This window comes from Nymphaea colorata, chromosome 3 (genome assembly GCF_008831285.2).
Source record: "Nymphaea colorata isolate Beijing-Zhang1983 chromosome 3, ASM883128v2, whole genome shotgun sequence".
In the NCBI taxonomy this organism is placed as follows: Eukaryota; Viridiplantae; Streptophyta; class Magnoliopsida; order Nymphaeales; family Nymphaeaceae; genus Nymphaea; species Nymphaea colorata.
Window position 1 is genome coordinate 25,171,956 of NC_045140.1, and position 21,777 is coordinate 25,193,732.

The 21,777-nt window shown below is 40.5% G+C and overlaps 2 protein-coding genes across 2 annotated transcripts; both read left to right on the forward strand.

The window, feature by feature from the left end:
- The first annotated feature begins 5,407 nt into the window (after positions 1–5,407).
- Positions 5,408–7,115, forward strand: LOC116251101 (transcription factor MYB36-like). The gene is made up of 3 exons (XM_031625176.1): positions 5,408–5,622; positions 6,047–6,176; positions 6,316–7,115. The coding sequence occupies exons 1-3, from the start codon at positions 5,487–5,489 to the stop codon at positions 7,058–7,060; spliced, it is 1,011 nt and encodes a 336-aa protein (XP_031481036.1). The 5' UTR covers positions 5,408–5,486; the 3' UTR covers positions 7,061–7,115.
- A 9,371-nt stretch (positions 7,116–16,486) lies between these two features.
- Positions 16,487–18,433, forward strand: LOC116250414 (putative kinase-like protein TMKL1). The gene has a single exon (XM_031624038.1). It carries the CDS (start codon positions 16,487–16,489, stop codon positions 18,431–18,433), a length of 1,947 nt encoding a protein of 648 aa, XP_031479898.1.
- The last annotated feature ends 3,344 nt before the right edge of the window (positions 18,434–21,777 follow it).

Sequence of the window (21,777 nt, forward strand, 5' to 3'; positions counted from 1 at the left end):
AAATACTCATTCCTCTCACAACGCATGCATTGTGTTTGATTATATCCACCATATACATTGTGTCGAACAATCGTGATTAGACAGAGGACAAGATGGCCCAAAGATTTCAGCCCATATATATATATATGTGTGTGTCCCTTTAAGTACAAGACTTACAAAAAATCATCTTAGCTGTTGGTTTTTCAAGATGAAAAGCTGGGAGAAAATTAATGAGAAATCGAACAAATGACATGCTCGTGCCTCCTGCTCAATTTTTTTGAAGGGTGGGGAGGTTGGAGCAAGAGAGAGAAAAAGAAAAAGAAAGAGAAGTGTATATGCTGATTTTTGTAAATACTTCCGAGGTAGGATCCGTTTACAAATATAAACTTCAACCTAAATTGATGGATCCGGCCGAAACTACTCCCCTGGATGCCAACAAATCCTGCTATCCAGAGTTCTAAATTGAGAAACTGCTCGGAAGAGCAGCCACTGATACACTCTCATGCTAAAGATTGATGAACTTTCCAACGTTTCTGGATTTTCCTGCCATTCATATGAATTGGACCTCCCACTGAAGAGATAACCTGGGAATTCATGAAGCTAGTGGGACTATAAGTTCGACAAGTGTGCACCATGCCTCGTGTGAAAAGGTTAAAGGCTGGCGTAGTCCCCAGTAAACAGTCGGGGCAAAAGGAGTTTACTTACCAAAAGTATCTTCTGGGTACGAGACTGCTATGCACAAAAGGAGCTCGATCCGGATCCGTAAAAATTACAGAATTTCCGTATTATTTTGGACTTTGGTCCCTGTCATGGGACTTTACTAATTAGAAACCAGCCAACTTAGAGAAAATGTTATTCTCTTCTTATTGAATAGTAAGCCAGATTGGGTTGGGCTGACGATCTTTTAATCCCCTTTTGAAAATCCTGACAGCCTATAAGCAATTCAATGTCAGAAGCCATACAGCAGAGGGGAACAGTCAACACTGGAAAAGGTTAAGGAACAAAACAGATGAAGAACAGTTTCTTTCCCCAGTCCAAAATGAAGTACTCAGATAGAGAACTGTGGAGATATAACAACAGAAGCACCACTTTTTTCTGTTTCTGTTCCAAACGAGATGCATTGAAATTTGAAAGATAGTTGCAAGTGCTGCAAAAATGGTTGTCGGAAAACTTTTTGGGAACGCCAAAATCAATAACAGTAGTACCCATATGCTAAAAGCTCAAAACCTGTCTTTCTTCGTTTTGATCCTTTGTTCTCGAAATAAAGGAAAACCATGCATGTGACATGAATTCACTTGTATGATGTCTGGTCGTTCTTGCACACAAGAGAGAACGTTTTGCTTACTTTGGTTGAGGAGAAACAGTGACGAGATTCGAACTGGTGACAACCTCTCTGGCTGGTGACGTCGACGAGTTGCCCCTACCAAATGAACAGATTCTATGGCCGAGTCTTTTTCCCCTTTTTCTGTTCCTAGATTGGTGATAATAAAGGGAGAGCAATTTCTGTCAAGAGAAGGGTAATTTTTGTTGGGCACGGACTCTTAGATGAAGTGATAAGAACAGGAAATAAGGAGGGTGGCTGTCCTCTTTCGTTCGTCTTCTTCTGCGGAGGTTGATCATAAAGGCTTGGAATGACGTAAAGAAGGAAAAATCGAGGGATGGTGGTGGTGGATGAATGACAAGGGGATTGCCGTCTAGCCCGAGCTAAGAAGGCAGCTTCCCTGCTGCCCTCCACGGGCATTTTTGTGTCTGTGCGTGTGTGTAAGAGAGAGAGAGAGAGAGAGAGAGAGGTGCGACTCCATTTATCAAAAGTTTACTACTCATACGAGATAACACATGCAGTGGGGCAATTGCAGGAATTCCTTGTAAAGGTTCATTTGTCAGTGCTACTGAGAGACACAGGGAGAGAGAGAGAGGGGATTTCGAATTAATTCAAATGAAACCATGAAAAGGAAAACGCAATTTCTTAGCGGGAACGGTAGAAAAAGAAGAAAAGAATTAGAAAATACGGGGGTTTTAGCGTATAAAATGGAAGATTCTATTGGTGCATGCAAGACAAGCAGAAGAACCCGCGTCTTCTGTTTCAGTGTTTCCACCATGATCTCACTCTTCCCATTTCTTTTATTCCGTTTCCACTCTGTGATTTGCTTCTCGATGGACCCCCCGGCCACTCTTCCCCTTCCTCTCATGCTCGTTGCCTTCGCCCTCTGTCCTCCATCATATTTCTTTAAGACAAGTAGCCTCTCCCTTTGCTTCTGTACTTTTCCTACGTCCCATTAAAAAAACTTGTTGCTTAAAGTCGAAGAAAATAAAGTCAAGCCTGCTTTATAGAAAAAACAGCAACAGCAATAGCTGTATACCGTGGCTATTTCCAAATTTACTGACTAATGATATCCCTCGGAGGAAACTCCGACATGCCGGACACAGAATTCTCTCCTCTCTATCTGACACGCATCTGCATACAGACATTGACACAAAACCTCGTAAAATAATCTGTATTCTGCCAGAATTTCTCGTGCTTGACCATGTCCACTTCGAGGGCTGCTGGATCTTGCAAACCAGAAAAATTAGACACTTACTCCAAGTAGAATTCCATTTGATAAAAAAATGACAAAACCCTCAAATTAGATCTCGGCCATTTGCTATTCTGTTATAATCGACCGGCAGGAACCATAAATGTTATATACTATATATGTAATTAGGTCTCTACCTACTTATTGATGACTTTGTGTTGCATACTATATATGTAATTAGGATGACTTTGTGTTATATACTATATATGTAAGTAGGTCTATAACATATGTTCAAGATAAATAATATGAGTATTATGCCCATTAACAGATAAACTCATTTGACGGTTCAAAGCTCGCTACATATAAAGTTGATTTATAACGTTAAAAATGTTAATTATAAGATTTTATATAAGCCTACCCTTTTAAAGATAATTTTACACATGGCAAACCATCAATCAAGTTGCACATACGACTTATAACTAATTTACATAAATCTAATATTTACTCAATGCACATATTCTAAGTCATATGATATAATAATATAGAGGAAGTTGAGATCGCATCAATATCGCTTCAGATTTGATGACTCTCATATTACCATCTAAAATGTTGGTAAGAAAAGGCAATTATGGGCTGTTACCGCCTCAAAGGACAACCTGTGATCAGTTGTTTAATCCATTTGATCCATTCTTCAAAATGTTTGGACTTTCATGGCGTCCTATATATATATATATGATGTTATAATTTTTTTTTGTTTGCATTTGGAAAAACGGGTTCGGCCAACTATCAAAGTAGCCATAGGAATGCTTTTAGCTATAGTTAAACAGAAACTAGTTTTCTTTTGGTTGACATGAATTTTAATGCAAATCGCTAACATGGCATCGATCACTACGAGATTACCACATAACCAGCCAGATCCACGACCATGCTTTTGACAGCAAGGTGCCGTCCATGAAATAAAGGTTCTCATGGACTCTCAGGGATAATTCGTCAACCAGAAGCGCAACTACCACTGTAGGATATGACTCCCCTGCCATCTCAGATGTTCTCTAATTTGAAGCCAGCTCTGCTATTACTCATCTTCTTTCTGATATGATCATATCCTTCTGCTTTGAAATTTGATTGTTAACATCTCCCTTTTTGCATGTGCCTGCCGGCTGCCTTGTAAAAGTTCAAAAATGGAATTCCAGTGTCTGATCCAAGGCTAAATCCTCAATTCTGCCTTTCCATTTCCCATCACAGATATAAGCGTATGAATCATGCCCGCTTCTTATACTGATTATGTCCAGCTGGTTTATTATCCCTTGATATACAGACAAGAAAGGACCGACAAGCAACCAAAATAAGACATGGTAAATATCCATATCCTAACAGAAAAAGTTTACTATTCCAACAGATTAAAAGAATTCGCGCAGGAAAAAGCGAAGATAAAACTGGACAGCAAAATCAACTAAAAAAAGATCACGACTTGAAGGCCAGATATAAATTCTACACTATTTATGGAAATTGGGTACTTAATTTGTTGAATTACGTTGTTCGTGCTATTTAAATCAGTCCTGTACTTAGCTCCCTTGGATCAAAAAAGAATCTGCAGAATGCTACACGTTGATGGGATGTCGGCATGCATGAGTTGACGGATGCGTGGCTCCATTTTGCGATTACATCTGAAGTTAAGGGCAGGCAAGGGCGCGTGTTTGCAGTCAAGGACAATGCTAGATCTTCAGAATCCTAGAAGCATGGCGTCGTCCGAATCCTCCAGAATTTTCAAATTTTTCCTAAAATATCATAGAAAAGACCACTTCTTTTCTGAGTTTGAACTTTGAATATGTTCCTTCGTAAGACGCTTGTCAAGCACCTGGATATCCTGGGGTACTCCACTTTTCAGAAGGTTTCAAGTACGGGCTATGAACGTCTCTTTGATGTTCTGCGATGTGGTGGTTCCACAAGTTTGACCTAGGGAAAAGACTGAGGTGTCATTTGAAAACCAAAGTCGGGGAGAGGTCGGCTAAAGCCAACGAGGGACATCTTGGTCACTTCGACGTGTTATGTACTACCCTCAAATCCAGGGGAAAATATTGCATAGTATTGGATGTCTCACTTTTCTGCATATTTAACAGCTCCGTTCTTTCACTCTCGAGATGACAATCAATCTCACATGACCAGAATGCTGCACTAACCCTAACTGGAAGAATCCTTTCGTCATTTAAGGTGATCAAAATCTACGGACATTAGCTGTTCATGAGTTAACCAACATGCGTGGCAGTCAGCTTGAACTCGTGGTAAAAGCGAATTATCATTATTTCAGCAGGCAAAGTCCATGCATGTAACTGGTTTCATGTGTATTGAAGACCATGATCATGATTTACTGATTAAAAAAAAAAATCAGATCGGCAAAGTTCATTTCGTTGGGAGGCCATTCAGCGTTTCAGCAACTTTGTCGGAGTGTTTAAATACAATTTCCCTCATGAGACACAAGAAGAGAAGGGGATGGATGGTGTCTGCTGAATTTGTAAAAGGACAAGCAAATTCTTTCGTTGGAAAACTGACATACATATCGATAAGTTGATACCGCTAAGTCGGGGACAAGCTTTGAGACAGAGAGAGGAGTTTGTTCTGAAAGTTCCACAGTGTGGAAGATAAAGAAAAGGAAAAAGGAGAAAACAAGAAAGAAAAAGGTTGCAGGTTGAAAACATTCATTCCAGTCAGGTAGCTAGATTAGGGTCAAGAGGAGAGAATAAGGGAATTGGGTCTGTAGGGTCCACAAGTTGGGAAACCCCACAAGCATTAAAAAGGGGGACTGTCAGTGGTGAGAGAAGTTGTCCCCAGCAACTCAGTGGGGTCTACAGCCATTGCTGCTGAAGTTTTTCCTATAAAAGTCGGTCGCTGCGTATTGCCTTTACAGGATCATCCTGGAGTCGGCCTGAGAAAAACCCTAGAAAGCTGAGAAAGAAGGTAGCCAGAAGGAGGGTGGGTAGAGAGGAAGATCGCTGAGAGATGGGGAGAGCTCCTTGCTGTGATAAGGCGAACGTTAAGAAGGGGCCATGGTCGCCGGAGGAGGACGCAAAGCTCAAGGCTTACATTGAGCAGTATGGGACTGGAGGAAACTGGATTGCGCTTCCTCAAAAGATTGGTAAGGAGGAGAGGAACTCTGATATTCGATCCACAGCAGTCACCACCTTCTAATACTGCCTCCTCAAACTCTTCCTACACCATGTTCTTCTTTATTTATTCCAAGTGTTTTTGACATGGTTATGGTCGCCTTTCCCGTCCAGGGATCTCCCCCCTCTCTCTAGACCAAAAAAGAAACAAATAGAATCTCTCTCTCTCTCTCTCTCTCTCTCTCTCCCCCTCTCAATCTCTCTCAATCTCCAGTGATTATGTGCTCATAGTCATACCGATGAAATCAATTACTCGTCTTCCTTCTTGCTTCTGATTCCTCGTTGGTCGTGGTGCAGTTCTCTAATCTCTCTCCCTTTCTCTCTCTTTCTCTCTCTCCACGCCACACACATAGATCATTATCATTTGCATTGATCACTATCGTTCTGCTTACATAGGCCTAAAGAGATGCGGGAAGAGTTGCAGGCTTAGATGGTTGAATTACTTGAGGCCCAACATCAAGCACGGGGGCTTCTCTGAGGAAGAGGACAACATCATCTGCAGCCTCTACATAAGCATCGGCAGCAGGTTGCGATCCCGTTTCATTCCCTTCCCTCAATTTTGCATTAACTTTTTTCACTTTTCTTTAGTTTCGAGCCATCTTCTCCACTCTTTGCCTGCTCTTCGCTTCCTGTATCTTCTAAGGTTCTAATTTTCACGAGTGCAGGTGGTCAATTATTGCTGCTCAATTGCCTGGCCGGACGGATAACGACATCAAGAATTACTGGAACACCAGACTCAAGAAGAAACTCCTTGGAAAGCGCAAGGATTCTCAGTCTCGTCGTCTCTCATCTGCCATTAACCAAGATTCCAAGGAAGATGATGCCCTCACCGACCTATCCTCAGTGGTGGCACAGACAGGCATGCAATCCTTGAGCTCGTCTGCCTTGGAAAGGATGCAACTCCACATGCAACTTCTCCAGAACCCATATTCCCTCTTCAATCCCCTCTCGAGATTCCACACGAGTGGGAGCAATCCATTCTTGGATGCAAATCTTCCTACTCTGCAGAACCAACTAGTTGAGAACCACAATTTTGCAGATGGGTTCGAGAGCCTTAGTGCAACTTCAGGAGAACAGATCGTGAACAATGTTGCTAAAGAGAATTCCTTTAATGGGTTTTCGTCATCCAGTTCTGCCACCCACAATGGAAGCTGCAGTTCTCAGGACGCAGTCCAAAACTTCGAACAGATTGAGGGGTTTCCTGCAGAGCTCCAGGACCTGGTCTACCCCAACAACGAACACATAGATGGATTAGAATACGTGAAGGAAATAGAAGGCGCCAATGACGGCATGATGTGGTGGGGTAGTGATTCTGATCAAAAGAATGTTGCTTCTTGGGATTCAACTTCCATTCTGCAACCGGAAGGCTTCCACTTCCAAGATTTTGGAATGGAGTATGGTCTTCTATAGTCAGTGAGATTATTAGGTTGTCTGATAGCTAAAGTCTGACAGTCATTATGTAAATCCAGTGAATAATGCAGTGTTGGTATCAAAGTCGTAATAAAACTCTAAACTATCTTATGAGTTTGTACAATTTATGGATACTACGATTGGTGGTGGTTCATCTTCTTTTTATCAAAATACATCTTAATTTTTTATGTCAGTATGGTGTTTATTCATTTCGTTTCTTCTTTTACATCTAGAGTTCTTGACTCTATTTGAAGTTAGCGTTACACAAAGTAAACGAGGAGACATTCTTTCTACTCCCACAGAAATTGAACGGATTGCTTTGATCAGAAACTTGTCGTTGCACCAAGAGAGAGACCAACAAACAGATAATGCTCATAAAAGGTAATTCATTTGCGAATTTCTGTATCTGATTCGTTTATTTTATTGAAATGCAGACGACGGTAAACTGAAAGTCGAAAGGCATACACATTTTAATTAATTTCATCCACATGCAAGGTATGTTGGTTTTAATAATTGCATATTCTATTTAATTTCAGTCAGATGATGTGTTTTGTTTATTCATTGGCCTTATGGGTGCAGACATGATTGCGATAAAAAGGTTCTAGGGCTAGAAGGTGCTTCCTTCAACATCCAAATGAAAAGGTTCAAATACTAAAAGATGATTACCCTCTGTGAGTGCGTTTCCAGGACTTACACATGTAGGGAATTGGAGTTTAGCTAATTGAACAAGGAATCGCAGTTTGCATAAAATACTGTTCAGTATTTTCATCTTTTCGTGATCAGTATTTGTTACCTTTGTCTAAATTGATTTGGTACTTAAGCGGTGATATTCCTTTCCACCATATAACAACTAAATGTTAGACAGAAATTTCCAAATTTCCATTTTTCATGTCAGTCTGCTCTCTAAAATTGCTTAAAAATAATGATGCATCTGGTAGTTTCCTACTTACCGTGTGGTTACTTTTACGGTTATCATAGAAAGTAGGTACCTAGGAATTGAAATTATTGCCAAGAGACAAGCATGTGGACTAAGAGTGTGCCCTTTTGAATCTACACAAATAGGACTAGTATTGCGGCTGATAGGTTTGCTCCAATCTCTCAAAGTTACAAGAAACACTTCAGGTCTACAAATTCGTGATAAATTCTTGGTTAATTTTGATAGTTCGACATACAACAAACTTCTGCCCTTAAAAACCATCGACTTTCCTCCATTGAGATAGATCTCTTTATGTTAGCTCTACAAAGTGTTCAGCTTCGGACAAATCTAAGAGCTAAAATGCTGTTTGTCTCTGACCCACTTGCTCAAGAAGATGGGACTGTGCGGAACTCTGACTTGCACCATATAACTTTAACTGCCAATTTATCTAATTTTTTAATTAAACGAAACGATTCTTGAACCTGACATACCAGTGTATAATTTCCTTAATCAATCAAGGTATCAAGATTGGACCTGTATTTTAGAAAAATACAGGGTTATATTGTTAGAAGAGTGGATGCTAGAGTTGAAAGATGACGACGACGAACTTCCTTTACCGGACTGAAGCTTTCTTGATTCTTAATTGGCTGCTTCTCATTTAATCATTTATTTCTTCGTTTTAATGAAGAAGACTAAATGTTTCACTTATTTTCACTTCTATCAGGTTGACTGTGCATGGAATCTGAATTTACAAAAGTTTTGACAGGGTTTCTACCTCTACAGGTCGAGTAACGGGGTCTCTCCCTCAATAATCTGGTACAAGTACTTTCTCATTTGTTCCTGCACAAGGTGGTATATATCTTTTGTGTAGAAAATAGTGTTGCTTTGCATGAATTGACAGTATCACTTTTCCATGAGCCTTTGCACATGCATGCTTGATAAAGAAAAAGTGATATGCATTTTCTAGATCTAGAAATAGAAAAACTAAGATCCCAAAAGGAAACCTAGATTGAAAAGCAATAAAAGCAAGACTGTCATTCTTTTCAATTCCAATGTATAACCTGATCTTGCACAGGCAAATGAAACCTAATGTGTGAGAAAGCTAGTGGAAATCCCTTATGGTCTATTACTTTGACAGAAAGAAACTAAAATCCTCGCCAGGATGCCAAGGAAATGTGGCAGTGCTCTTATACCTTCTCATGGCAGGCATGCTCACCCATTTGAGCATGCACGTAACTGACCGGTTTTAACAACACATCATGCATCATTATTCCTCACTTAGAGTATGCGTTTCTTACTTGAGAATTGAAGATCATAAAGAGAATTGGTCTCAAATTTCTAAGTATTTCATATCTAGTATGTACGTAGTTAAAAAATTTCATGGTACATGCATGTGAGAACTTCAGCTTTTGGATGCAAATTTTACCAATGTCAAAGATGAATCGGCATCATACTCAAGGGAAATAGAAGCCAAAATTTCACATCAACGATGTGCTAGTACATACGTAAGGAAAAAATTATGATGATCACAGCTTACATTGTTGCTAGCTGCGACAATATTCTCCCCCCCCCCCTGTCCATTACTTTGCGTCGTCTTAGGTCCATTTCTCCCGTCTTGTGTGTGTGTGTGTGTCTCTCTCTCTCTTTCTTTTCCTTTTCTTGGATAAGTTATCTAGGATAAGGAGATCACCAGTTTATCCTGAGAGAGAAGCACAGCCAGTATTGAGTTCTCGCCCTCCAAATACCTAACGATGTTCAGCTCAATTCCCTGGCCCGGTACTGGAGCCCCAACTTGTTAGCTTAGATAGGTCGGACCATTTCTGGGTTTGTCTATATGTACACAGTGAAAACAAGTAAGATCCGCTAAAGCTGGTAGTCTGAACCAATCCGAATTAAGGCTGTTCGCCTGCCAGGGGAGATGCGAACCGTCTCTCCGTTTATGCTTCTACATAGAAGAAAGATAGATCATAAGTTTCTCTCAAGAACTTGAGTATATGTGTTCAAAAGTTGAAGAATATATCTTTCACGAGCAGGAGACCACAGAAAGGAGATTATTCTCTACAGATATTGTTTACTCGTCATATATATGGCACGTTACAAGGATTGCTTTATTTGCATTGTGATTGTGGTGACAGGTGGAGAGTTGGAGTTTAAAGTGTTATAAGAAGCCTGGAATTTGAAGTGTTTCCTTTAATTTCTCTACAGTAATTCAAATAGGGAAAACGAGTTCCACTTGCAATGGTTTCTAAATACATGCAAAGATACTACTATTGCAACTCTTAGGGAAATCGAAGCTATGGTCGTGTGCAAGTGAGAGAAATATTGATTAATATTAGTAAAGTAGTACTCCAACCGGATATTGGAACCAGTACAAAGTAACATGAAACAACGAAAGGTTGCCGAGCTCCTCGATAGAACAAGTCATTCCTACTCAACCAAATGCTACGTCAAACTGTAAACAGCTAACAATGCCATGGCCGTCTTCCTCGATTCTGCCCATTTTTAGCTCACTTGGTCCACATAAAATATCCTCCATTACTGTTTTTTTTTTTTCTTTTGGCACCTAAGTGACATCTACTAGGCACGAACGAATTAACCAATCCTTAATTTTTAGATTTTGCTTTGTCTAAATTCTGTTTTGTAAAATCAACCAAACTAAGGCATTGAAACCTTTAAAGCATCAACCGAAAGAACTGGTAAATGTGGCGCCACAAGGATCATTTGGTAGGAAAGACATTCCGTGAGTGTGTGGTTCATGGAACATTAGAACTAATATTTTATGAATCTGCCCTAATCTTTGGGCAGTTATTGGGACACTCATAGAATATTTTTGCTTCCAAACTATTCCTAAGATACTTTATATATATATATATATATATCGATCGTAACAACAGCCAACAATAGTGCCCGGTGCAAATAATAGACAGTTAAATTTGAGTGCAATTTGGGTCAGGTTTCAAGTTGATACAAGCCATTTATGCTGATATTTTTTGTTATGGTTTCTTATGAATGTGGGTTTGTTTGTGTGATGATTACCAGTTTAATCTTGTTCGGATGATAGGCATCATCGTTTTATTTTCTCTAGCTACCTCCCAGCAATCAAAACAGTGTTTAAATGTAAATACTTTCAAAGATAAAGCGAATTAGAGCACAAATATTTCAGAACCTCTGGAAAACTTCGAAGCTCAGACCCGACCAGCATAATTACTTGGACCTAGTTTTTGATGACTTGGATATATAGATTTTCCGGAGAACTGTTGCTGGGTGGTTGCCCCGGAAAAATGAGGTCGGGTTGCCAACTCGAATCCAAGTTAATTTAGTGTTCAAATCCCTTTTGTTGGTTAGCATTCGGGTAAATAAAATTTCAGGCTCAAACCCGATCCACAAAAGCGAAATAAGATCTAACAATATCACATGGATCATGAGATGAGGGACGGGCTGCCGGATTTCTAATTCGAACTAGCTAGCTAGCTAGCTTTATCAAAGTGGTAAGATTGATCTGTATTGCCTTCAATATTTTCGGGCTGGGTGATGTACGACATTCATAGTAATGGATCTAGATCTCCGTTACACAATTAAATCGCGACTCGGGTATGGTACTCTCAAGTTGTATATATCCATAAAAAGGTCATTGGTTGTTGTCACAAACAAAACCGTCTGTTCTAACATAAGAAGCTGTTTCTTTCACTTTCCTTACATCATTCACATTTTCATATCTACTTTTGCTTTGATACAGATTTTTCTAAATGATCTAAAAATGTAAAGAAGTCGCGAGATTCAGGAGACGATGAGATCTTGACGATTTGAATTGCTTAGCCAAGCCAATGATCCGAAGCCCTTCATGATCAAGTTTCTTTGTTCCTGTGTCGGATTGATTGCCTGACGAGCAGGGGCGGAGCCAAGGGGGCCGTATGGGCTCTGATCCCACTTCAATTTTTTTTTAAAAAAATTACATGTAAAATTAAAAAAAAAAGTGTCATCTTTTAAGTTATTATCTTGCCCATCGTGCATGGGAGAAAAAAATAAGAGAGGCCAAATATTGTTTCAAATCAAAGAGGCAAAACATACTTTTTATAATTTTTATATAAGATGAATGATTTTTTTAATTGACATTTAAATTATTAAAAAATATATATTTTAACGGGGCCATGGCCTATGCTCAATTTTCTCTTGTCCGGCTTCAAGGACCTGGGCCGAGGAACTTAGAATTCTCGCCGGTGATTTGATTTGCCAAGGATTTGAACCGGGTAGCCGTGCATAGGGGTGCACAACTAGTCAAGTTACTCGAACTCGACTCATTTAAGCTCGACTCGCAAGTTAAACGAGCTGCTTCATTAATTAATGCTTCATTAATTAAACGAGTCGAGCTCGAGTTGACCAGTCGACTCAATTAGTTAATCGAGCAGAGTTCGAGTTCACTTGAGTGAACTCGATAGTTCTCAATCCGCTATCTGAATCCAGATCTGAATAGCAGCGGATGCCGTAATACTGTAAAACGATTTACCTTTTGTTTCTTCTGTACAATATTCCTTTGGAAATATCCGAAATGTGGCTACCCGCTTTGATTGGTACGAGTAATAATGGGTCCAACAAATCAAGCCTGGACCACAACAGGTCCGGTTCAAATTTTCCAACCCGCATTAACTCCAAATATGGATGCAATTTTGGACTCCATCTGATATGATACCGTTGAGTCTGGGCCCGAAGATTGGGTGGGAAGAATCCTTTTCATGTTGAGTTTCATATTGATCTGAATCAGGTCCGGCCAAAAGCATAGATCCAAATCTAAATTAAAGCAGAATCTGACGACACGAGGTGCAGATTCAAATGAAGCCCCTCTTCAAATCTTGTGCTCATATGTGGAAATTGAGTGTAGAAAATTTCACTGCGTAGGAGCTACAAAAATTTGACAATGACATTGTTGTTGGCTTACAAATTAAGACTTTCAAGGACATTTTTACCGTGTACCAGCTCTTAGCTGCGGGTTTTTTCTATAACGTTCATGGTGATTGACATACTTTTCAAGCCTCAATTTATGGGACAAACTGTTACTACAATCGCAGCACCAAGTTCATAGTACGCCATCTCCATTCTAGGCCTCAACGCAACCTTGGACCTTCGATGCAGAAAGGAAGGAAAGAAGGAGAGGGGAGCCGGTGCCGGCCGGCGGCGGCTTTCCCGGTCACTTTGAAGAAAGAAGAAAAATCTACTCATCAATGTGGGATATTCTAGTTCCTCAATCCATGCGTTAAAGTTAAATTCTCGACTTGACAGGAGTTTTTCTCATTGGACTTTATCTGGTAGAACGTTGAACTTACGAAAAATGGAAAGTATCAGGGAATTTTGGGTTAAATGATATGATATTCTAATTTTTCATCCTTAAGATTCTTGCTAATACTGTCTTGTAAATGAGTTTCTGACTATTTGTGGTAGTAAAAATTGTGTCAATTTTATGGTTCACAATCGAACAAGAAAAATAGTGTGACTCTATTCAGTGAATGTAACCCTTTTGAGCTAAGCCAGCGCTGTGACATCTTTCCTAATCACTCTTTCTACATCTTCATTTTTTAAGATCATCATCGCTAACATGCCAGATGATCTTACTCTCAGTGTAGTTAAACGTGATGACGATAATAAAGCATGTCGAGATAAAAAAATCTTACGAACTTGAGGACAAATGGCTGCCCGGATAGAAGCCAAACAGAAAAAGTGAGGACAGATTTGTCCTGTAGAAATGCCAACTTGCTGCATAGTGTTTGGTATCAACTACTTATTTTTTACCATCGCAGGAGCAAAGTAATTTTTTTCAACCATTTACTGCACCCACGAGGCCAAGGTCAGCGTAGCTCAGCCGGACTTGAGCGGCCGGAACCTAGCTCATGGGGAGCCTAGTCTAGACTAGACACAGACAACATCGAGCCGGCTTGTTGATTAAGAAATCTACCAACTTCCTACAGCTAGAGCCTAGAAGAAGAAGAAAACAGGAGCGGCCAGTTTTCTATGCAAATCCAGTAAAATTTTGAAAAATTATGATCTAAGTGCTCACATTTTTTTCCGAGATCACAGATTCCGGCAGTTTTTGTTTTATTTATTTCTTATCGGAACCCCGATGTTCACTGGCATCTGCCATATAGGCCAAAACTCCTCTGCTCGTAGTCAGGTTGAATGACATAAACGCAGATATTAGAAAATTATACATGTTGTTTGAAAGGAATAGCATTGAAGAGTTTGAAAATGCATGTTTTTTTTAATTTGAAGCCTTCTTTTTTTATCGTTACAGGGCATGTTATGGTAAGGGCGGAATTAGAAATTTTTGGTTAAGAAATACTGGCAATAAATTTAAAATTTTTAATAGACATTAACATGTAAATGAAAAAATTTATTCTAAAATTTTTCAATGTAAAAATAAATATATAAGCCTGTGAAAGCGAAAATTTCGGCGAAAAAAGTTAATTGGGGACGTGATATTTTTCCACGCACGCGTTTTTCATTATCTCCTTATAGTTAATTAAGTGATTAGGATGCTAATTCCACGGCTAGAAATGTCCCACTCAACTTGAAGGAGAAATCTTGATACGATAAGTCCAGAGTTAGGTAAGGAAGCACAACTTGGATGCTGAAGTTGTAAAGATACATGAAATATAGTAAGCAATATTTTCTCTGAAAACGGGCATTGATATATACGAGTTTTACTTACCCTATTATAAAAGGAGAGATAATATGATGCATTGACATGACAAGGTGTGTTATGTATTAGAGACTAAGCATGCAGCACCGACCGTCGCTGCATGGGCATTAACATCAACGGGTGCCTGTTAAGTAGGGCTGCACACGAGCCGAGTCGAGCTCGAGCTTGCCCAGCTCGAGCTCGACTCGACTCAACGAGCTCGAGCTCGAACTCGACTCGAACTCGAGTCGAGCTACCTAACACAAGCTCGAGCTTGACTCGATTAAATAAAGTCGAGCTCGAGCTCGACTCGATTAACTCGATTAGCTCGTCTAAATAAAATATGATCCTTCTTTTTAAAATATCTAGTAAATTTCATGACGTGGGATGAAATTTGTTTACTCATCGAGTATAAACGAGTCGAGTCGAGTATAAACGAGTCGAGTTCTTAAAACTCGAACTCGACTCGTTTACTCATTCGAGTTTCATTGTAAGCTCGAACTCGACTCGTTTATAAACGAGTCGAGCTCGAGCCAAGTTTAACCGGGCGAGTTCGAGTCGAGCCCGAGCTGGCTCGACTCGTTGTGCAGCCCTACTGTTAAGTTACTGCACCAAAATCCCAAAAGGGAACAAACATTAATGGCTGACCACTGACATCTAAATAATGCATCTGGTAGAGATCATTCTCCTTTTTAATGGGAAGTTGAGAGCATATCTAAAAGACATGAATCGGGAAGCAGTTGGTTGCCAGGGTTTAATTGCAATTGTTTCCTTTGCACTGCCTATGAGAATTTATGGAACTCAGAAATTATTCATTCTTGGGTGGTCCCTTGCCCTCCTTCGACCTTCAAGACAAAATGGGTGTGTACAAGATCACCTGTCCTGTCCCGGTTCATCGTTTGTTAGTATGAACTTGTATTGGAACAAGGGTTGCCCGTTTTCTTTATTAATTGGCATTTCTCGAAGAACTTTCCTAAATCAAATACATTATTACATACGATGGGGAAGGACAAAGATTGATCGGACAGGATCGGAACGTTCTTGAAGATGGCCTGCATTTCTATCAATCAGCTAAACAATCTAGGAACTCCTAGACTAGCATTGGGTTCATGTTCTGGTGGACATGTGATCCCGTTTAGCCGGTTCACAACTTCAGGCCACAGCTCATGCGAGCGCCTAGAGAAGCAACACCGACCGCCACCGTAGATTTTCAGGAGGGGCCCCCTCCTCACCCTCCGTGATACCATACTGACAGTTGTAAGCATGCACCAGTTGCAGGCTATGGTGGTGAAAACAACTTTTAGCTTCATTAAAGCAGGAGAGCAAACTCGAAAAAGAAGCAACCATAGCTGCCCCTAGTTTGAGGCTTGTCAAACGATTTGAAAAAGTTGTTGCCATCTTTTGCCCCAGAAAAGTTAACCAGAATGCTGTGTTTAGAAAATGATATCACCTATCTTCTGCGACGACTAGGAGCGAAGGAATGATTCAAGTAGTAAACGACCAAAAGGGGGGGGGGGGGGGGGGGGGGAAGGTAGAGCGAAGATAGCCAGCCCCTTGATTCTGGCTGACCAGCCTCAGAGATGGCTCTGAGAGATTTTAATGGGGTGCCACTGTTGCTTCACAGGGGAAAAAACAATTCGAGCCTGTCTTCTCAATCAGTCCCTGCTTCCTCCTTTACGTTTCTTGCTGCCAAAAGAGCTCAACAGAACCTCAAATCCTCAGTTTGACAGAAGACTTTACCTTCCTAATCTCTAGGAAGCTCCTGCTCATGTTGTCATCACATCTGTGCATCAGCCTCATCTTCTTCTTCACTACCACCCATCCATTCATCATTCATTGATCCATGGCTACCTCTGTCTTCTTCCTCTCCTTGTTCTTTCTCTCCCATGCATCTGCTCAATTTTCCAGTGACCCACAATTGCTATTTCAGATAAAGGAAATTTTGGAAGGAAAAACTGGTGGTGGACAGAACCTTCTGCTGTCCACATGGAATCTCTCTTTTCCTTTCTGCGAATGGAGAGGAATCCAATGGCTGAATCAGAATGGAACCATTCTTGATTGCCAGTCATCTTCATTGAAGCTTCCCTCTTCTGATCCTGTTTACGTTTACAGTATCCAACTTTCAGCATCTGGATTGACAGGCAGGCTTCCAAAGGAATTGGGTAGCTTGAATTTCCTCGAAAAGCTTTACCTAAATGCAAATTCTCTTACTGGGGGAGTACCTCTTGAACTAGGGAACAGTCTCAACCTCAGGTTTCTGTCACTCGGCCAAAACAGTCTTAGTGGTGGCCTCCCATCCTCAATGTGGAATCTCTGTGATAATCTCGTTGAGCTAGACATCAGTGAGAACACCTTCTCTGGTTTCATTCCGTCCCCTGCTCTACCCAACACCACATGCTCGAAGCTACAAAGACTGGACTTGGGCTCCAACCATCTCCAGGGCCCCGTTCCTGCGTTCATTTCCAGTCTCACCGGACTCCATTATCTTGACCTTCACAACAATTCATTTTCCGGGCCTATACCCAACGACCTTGCTTTACTGAACCTGACATTTCTAGATCTGTCTTTCAATAACTTCAGCGGGCCGATCCCAAATTTTACACTGGACTTCAGTGTCGATGGAAACCCGTTTCTTTGTGGACAGGCTTATTGCAAAGAAACGGGTGCTCGGGGGAAGAAACTGGGGATGAGAACTGGAATTTTGGCGGCAATGGTCATAAGCTTGGTAGCATTTCTGGTTTTTGGAGCTTCCCTTTCCTTCTGTCTCCACAGTTCAGGGAAGAAGAAGAAGAAGAGGGAGTTGCAGGACGAGCAAAATGAGGAGAGTAGGCTAATCTTGTTCCATGGTGGAGCGAACTTAACGGTGGATGATCTTTTGAATGCCAATGGTGTGGTCATAGGCAAAACAGGGTACGGGACCCTGTACAAGGCTACTGTTGCAGGTGATGGAGGGACTCTGATCCTCAGGCTACTTCAAGAGAACACGGTAAGAAAGCCTCATTCGACCTTCTTTTCTGCAATTAGGCTCCTGGGCAATCTTCATCACGAGAATCTAGTGCCGATTAAAGGTTGTTACCAAGGAGAAAGAGGGGAAAAACTTTTGGTTTACGGCTATGTGGAAGGTAAGAATCTCGCCGAGATGCTTCATTGTTCTAGCATGCAAAACCAATTGAGGTGGGCTAGAAGGTATGAGATTGCGTTAGGAATAGCTCATGGCCTAGCTTTCCTTCATTCTGATTTTGGTGAGAACATTATCAATGTCTTTCATGGAAATCTCAAATCCAAGAATGTGATGATCGATGAATTTTATGTTCCAAAATTAATGGACTATGGTATGTCTGAGTTGATGAACCCCTCATCCCTGACCATAATGCTGAGTACAGCGGCAGAAGATGGCTACTGTGCACCTGAAGCATCTAAGCTGAAGAAGATCATTAATGGCAGAAAGTATGATGTTTATAGCTTCGGAATCCTTCTACTTGAGATGATGATGGGCAGGCCAGCAGGAAGATGTGTTTCAGATCGTGATGAGTTTGTGGACCTGCCGACCATGGTGAAGAGGGCAGTCTTGGAAGAGAAAAGCATGTACATATTTGATGAATTGGTGCTGGGCATGGAGGAAGAAAGTGTCCTACTGGAGCTCTTACAGTTGGCTATGGGATGCTGTGCCCCTCTACCGTCTGTTAGGCCTGACATGAATGAGGTGATTAGGAAGCTTGAAGACCTCAGACCCACAAGCATTTCTTCCATGTACACATCTGTGGACTGTAGAAGCGACAGTGAGGCATAGTCCTCCATAAACTTCTGTGCTAAGCAGATCTTAGACTCTCACCTTACAAACTCATCATTCTTCGTCACAACTTGGGCTTCAAAGACTTACACAGAGAAACGCTAATGCAATCAGTTCATGTCTTCCGTATTTGGAATCATATGGGTGTAATAATTTAAGCTTCATGTACTTACTACAGTAGGCCGTAGATGGTCAGCTTTTGAATCAGCTAGCAAAAAGGTTGGAGATGTATGCGTCAGTCGACCGCTGCAGGAACTTCCTCAGTTAAAGTGCTTTTTCATTGTTTAGGTAAGAAAAAGTAGCACATACGCTAGTGTTTGTTGCCATACTTCTCTCAAGAGCTTTTATTGATCAGTCTGGAGGACAGAAGATTCGAGTTGGGCAGCGATGATCTCTGCAAGGAATCCGCAGGCAAAATGAACTCTGCAATTCAATCGGACACATAAACCGACGAAGTGCCAACTTCATGAAAGAAGTTACTGTGCCATCTCTAGTCCCTCTCACCACTAGTCAAGAAAGTGTCTTTGTCTGTAAGCCCAAACATCATACCCGTGAAGAAGGAAATTGTTACAACTCCTATGAATATTTGATATCATAAGAGCTTTGCTGATTAGCATTTGCATTTTTCTGACGACGAAGCAAACGAATTTTTTCTGTTGACTATGATACAACGATTCATCCAAAAGAAATTCAAATTGCGTATGAGATTACGACAAGACGAGCGAGATTACGACAAGACGAGCACCAGCACTACCCATTGGCTAAAGTGGCCACTGTTGATGTCTTGATTCCAAAAATCAAACTAAAGGTTAAAAGGGAAAAAGGTAATGCCTAGAGAGCTACATATATAGAATGCTAGGAGGCATGCAAAAGGAAGCAAGCCAGAAAGCCTCGTTATAGAGTAGCGGGGAAGGCAATTCAATGGCTGCCATTGAATCCATGCAGGGATGTGAGGTCGTTGTCGTGTGATGGGCATTTGCAGCAGGGCAGGGGAAGGACATGGGCTACATAGAAAGCAGACAAGAAGCGGGCCTTGGGTCCGTCCAAAATTGCTCATGTATTACGCCCCCATCCCCTGGGCTTTAACGCCCTCACATTTTGTCTGCAAACTTTACACATCAGCTGATCTCGAATATATTCTTTTTTATGTTGACAACTCCCACAATAAAAAACTAGAAATTCAGAGACGAACACCGGAAACGATCTTCGATAGTTTTCTTCCCTTTTCTTTTTCTCTCTTTCACTCCCTCGTTCACTTTTTTCTCTTTCTCTTTTCACAAAGATTGGTAAGTCATAGAGAGAAAAAGGACATAAAAATACACTCTCATTTTGAGAGACGGGTTTTAGTTATTGTATATATGAAGAGAGAGAGAGAGAGAGAGAGAGAGAGAAGGCTTTTACCGCAGTTTTTGGAAATAAGGTTCTAGATGATTTGGTTTCAAGTTTGAACCCCGTCCCGATCAACTGAATTTGGCACGGTTGGATAACCCTATTTTCAAAAACTGATTAGTTTGAGATCAGGCTATCTAGTATCTAACATAATAACATAAGTGCTCACTTTTTCAAATCACACCTGGGTATCCGATTAAACAAACCTTGGATCCGACTAGCATAAGATCCAATATGCCGGTGTCAGAATGATATCCGATTTCGGTTGGATATTGGACTTCAAATTTGAATTTGATTGTGAAACTGCACATTAAATCCAAACTTTTTTTTTGTTTTGCCAGATTCGATTCAATGGATTCAAAATGAAATTGGTAGTTGGAGATATCTGACCCATTTACCTCTGCAGTGTTATTAGTATGCGCATGTTAATTATTTTTGCAATCATGTCAACTATGAATTAGAAGGGCTTTCTTTTCCCCATTTCTGACTTAGGCAAGAAAATCGTTTGTGGATTCAGTGCTTGGTTTTGCCTGAGCATATGATTAGTAAGTCCTCTCTCTGAAGTCTCAAATGGGTCTGATAGGTCTTCCTGATTAAGCAAGACTGACTTTTTGCCAATTTTCAAAATGTAATAGCATTAGATTCAAGATATTTGTTTAAAAATAAATCCGACCCGAATCCGAATTTGATCGGATGCCAATTATTAAATCTGAATCTGATCCAATTTCTTAACTAGATATTAATTTTTTTTTCACATTCGATTTTTTTCAGATTTCTTCGGTGAGATATCCAATTCAAATAAAATATATTGATATTCCTAAAGAGAACCCCATCACCTAGGTGAGAGGCTGAAGTTTCCCTCCTTCTCCTTATTCTCACGGTCTAGAGCTCCATTGAACTTGCAGTTACTCATTCGAATTAGAGAGTAGTGTTTGCAACCTTTGCAATTCAGAGGAACAACGCCCACATGAATTGAATTGATGATTGAGCTCTCACCAACTCACCAACCCAACTAGCTATTCTAGGTCCCTTAGAACTATACATAACGTTGTTGAAGCCTAAAAAATAAAAGCTGCCGATTTGGCCACGAGTTCCAACATGACCTCTTGGGTCAATTACAGGGTGCATCACTTTCATCAATTTTTAGAAGTCCACCGCTTTTGCCGTGGAAAATCACTATCGTAAGACTTCCAACAGTTGTATGCAAACGTTTTCTTTTGCTTTTTCCTTCTTCCCAAGGACGACCCGTTCTACAAAGGCAGATGCTCATAGTAATAATACAATTACAGGAAACAAAGTTCTTAAAAGCCAGCTAAAGCCTGAGTGCTTCATGATTCCGTGTCTCTTCTCATCCGCCTTCTCCTTTTTCCTTCTTAATAAAAAAACGGAATCCTGAAAGATACAATAAGAGCGTAAGATCAGTATAAGACCACCGATGGTCAAATTCATTTTAGCTTTACGAGAATTTTTTTCCTTTTTCTATTTCAATCTTTTGCTTTTATTCTCTTCAATATAAGGAATTTCAGGTCCAATCGTGCTACTTTTGTATTTATTTTAGTAAAAATGTTCAGGCTGCAATCGAATGTATTTTCTGCTATAGATGCATGCGGCTGTGCTGCAGCTTTTACGTTTTCGACGCGTGCAGAGGAAGGCGTTTGTTGAAAATATAAAAAGAGAACTGCGTCGAAGAATGCAGAGACCGGTCTCCTGCTCCACAGGAACAATGTCTTGGAGGGAAACCTTTTGAAAATATTTTTGTCTCCCAGTCACTCGAGGGCTTATATATAGGCCTGAGACATGGTGTCAGTGGGTTGATTTTTTTCTTTTACTTAGAATTATGTTGAAATAAACTGAAGCATAAAGATATAACTTTAAGAGTTTTATGCTGAAAGCGGCTTCCTCTAGGTCTCTCAGTCATCAAATCTTATGACAAAATTATGTTCAATATAACTAAA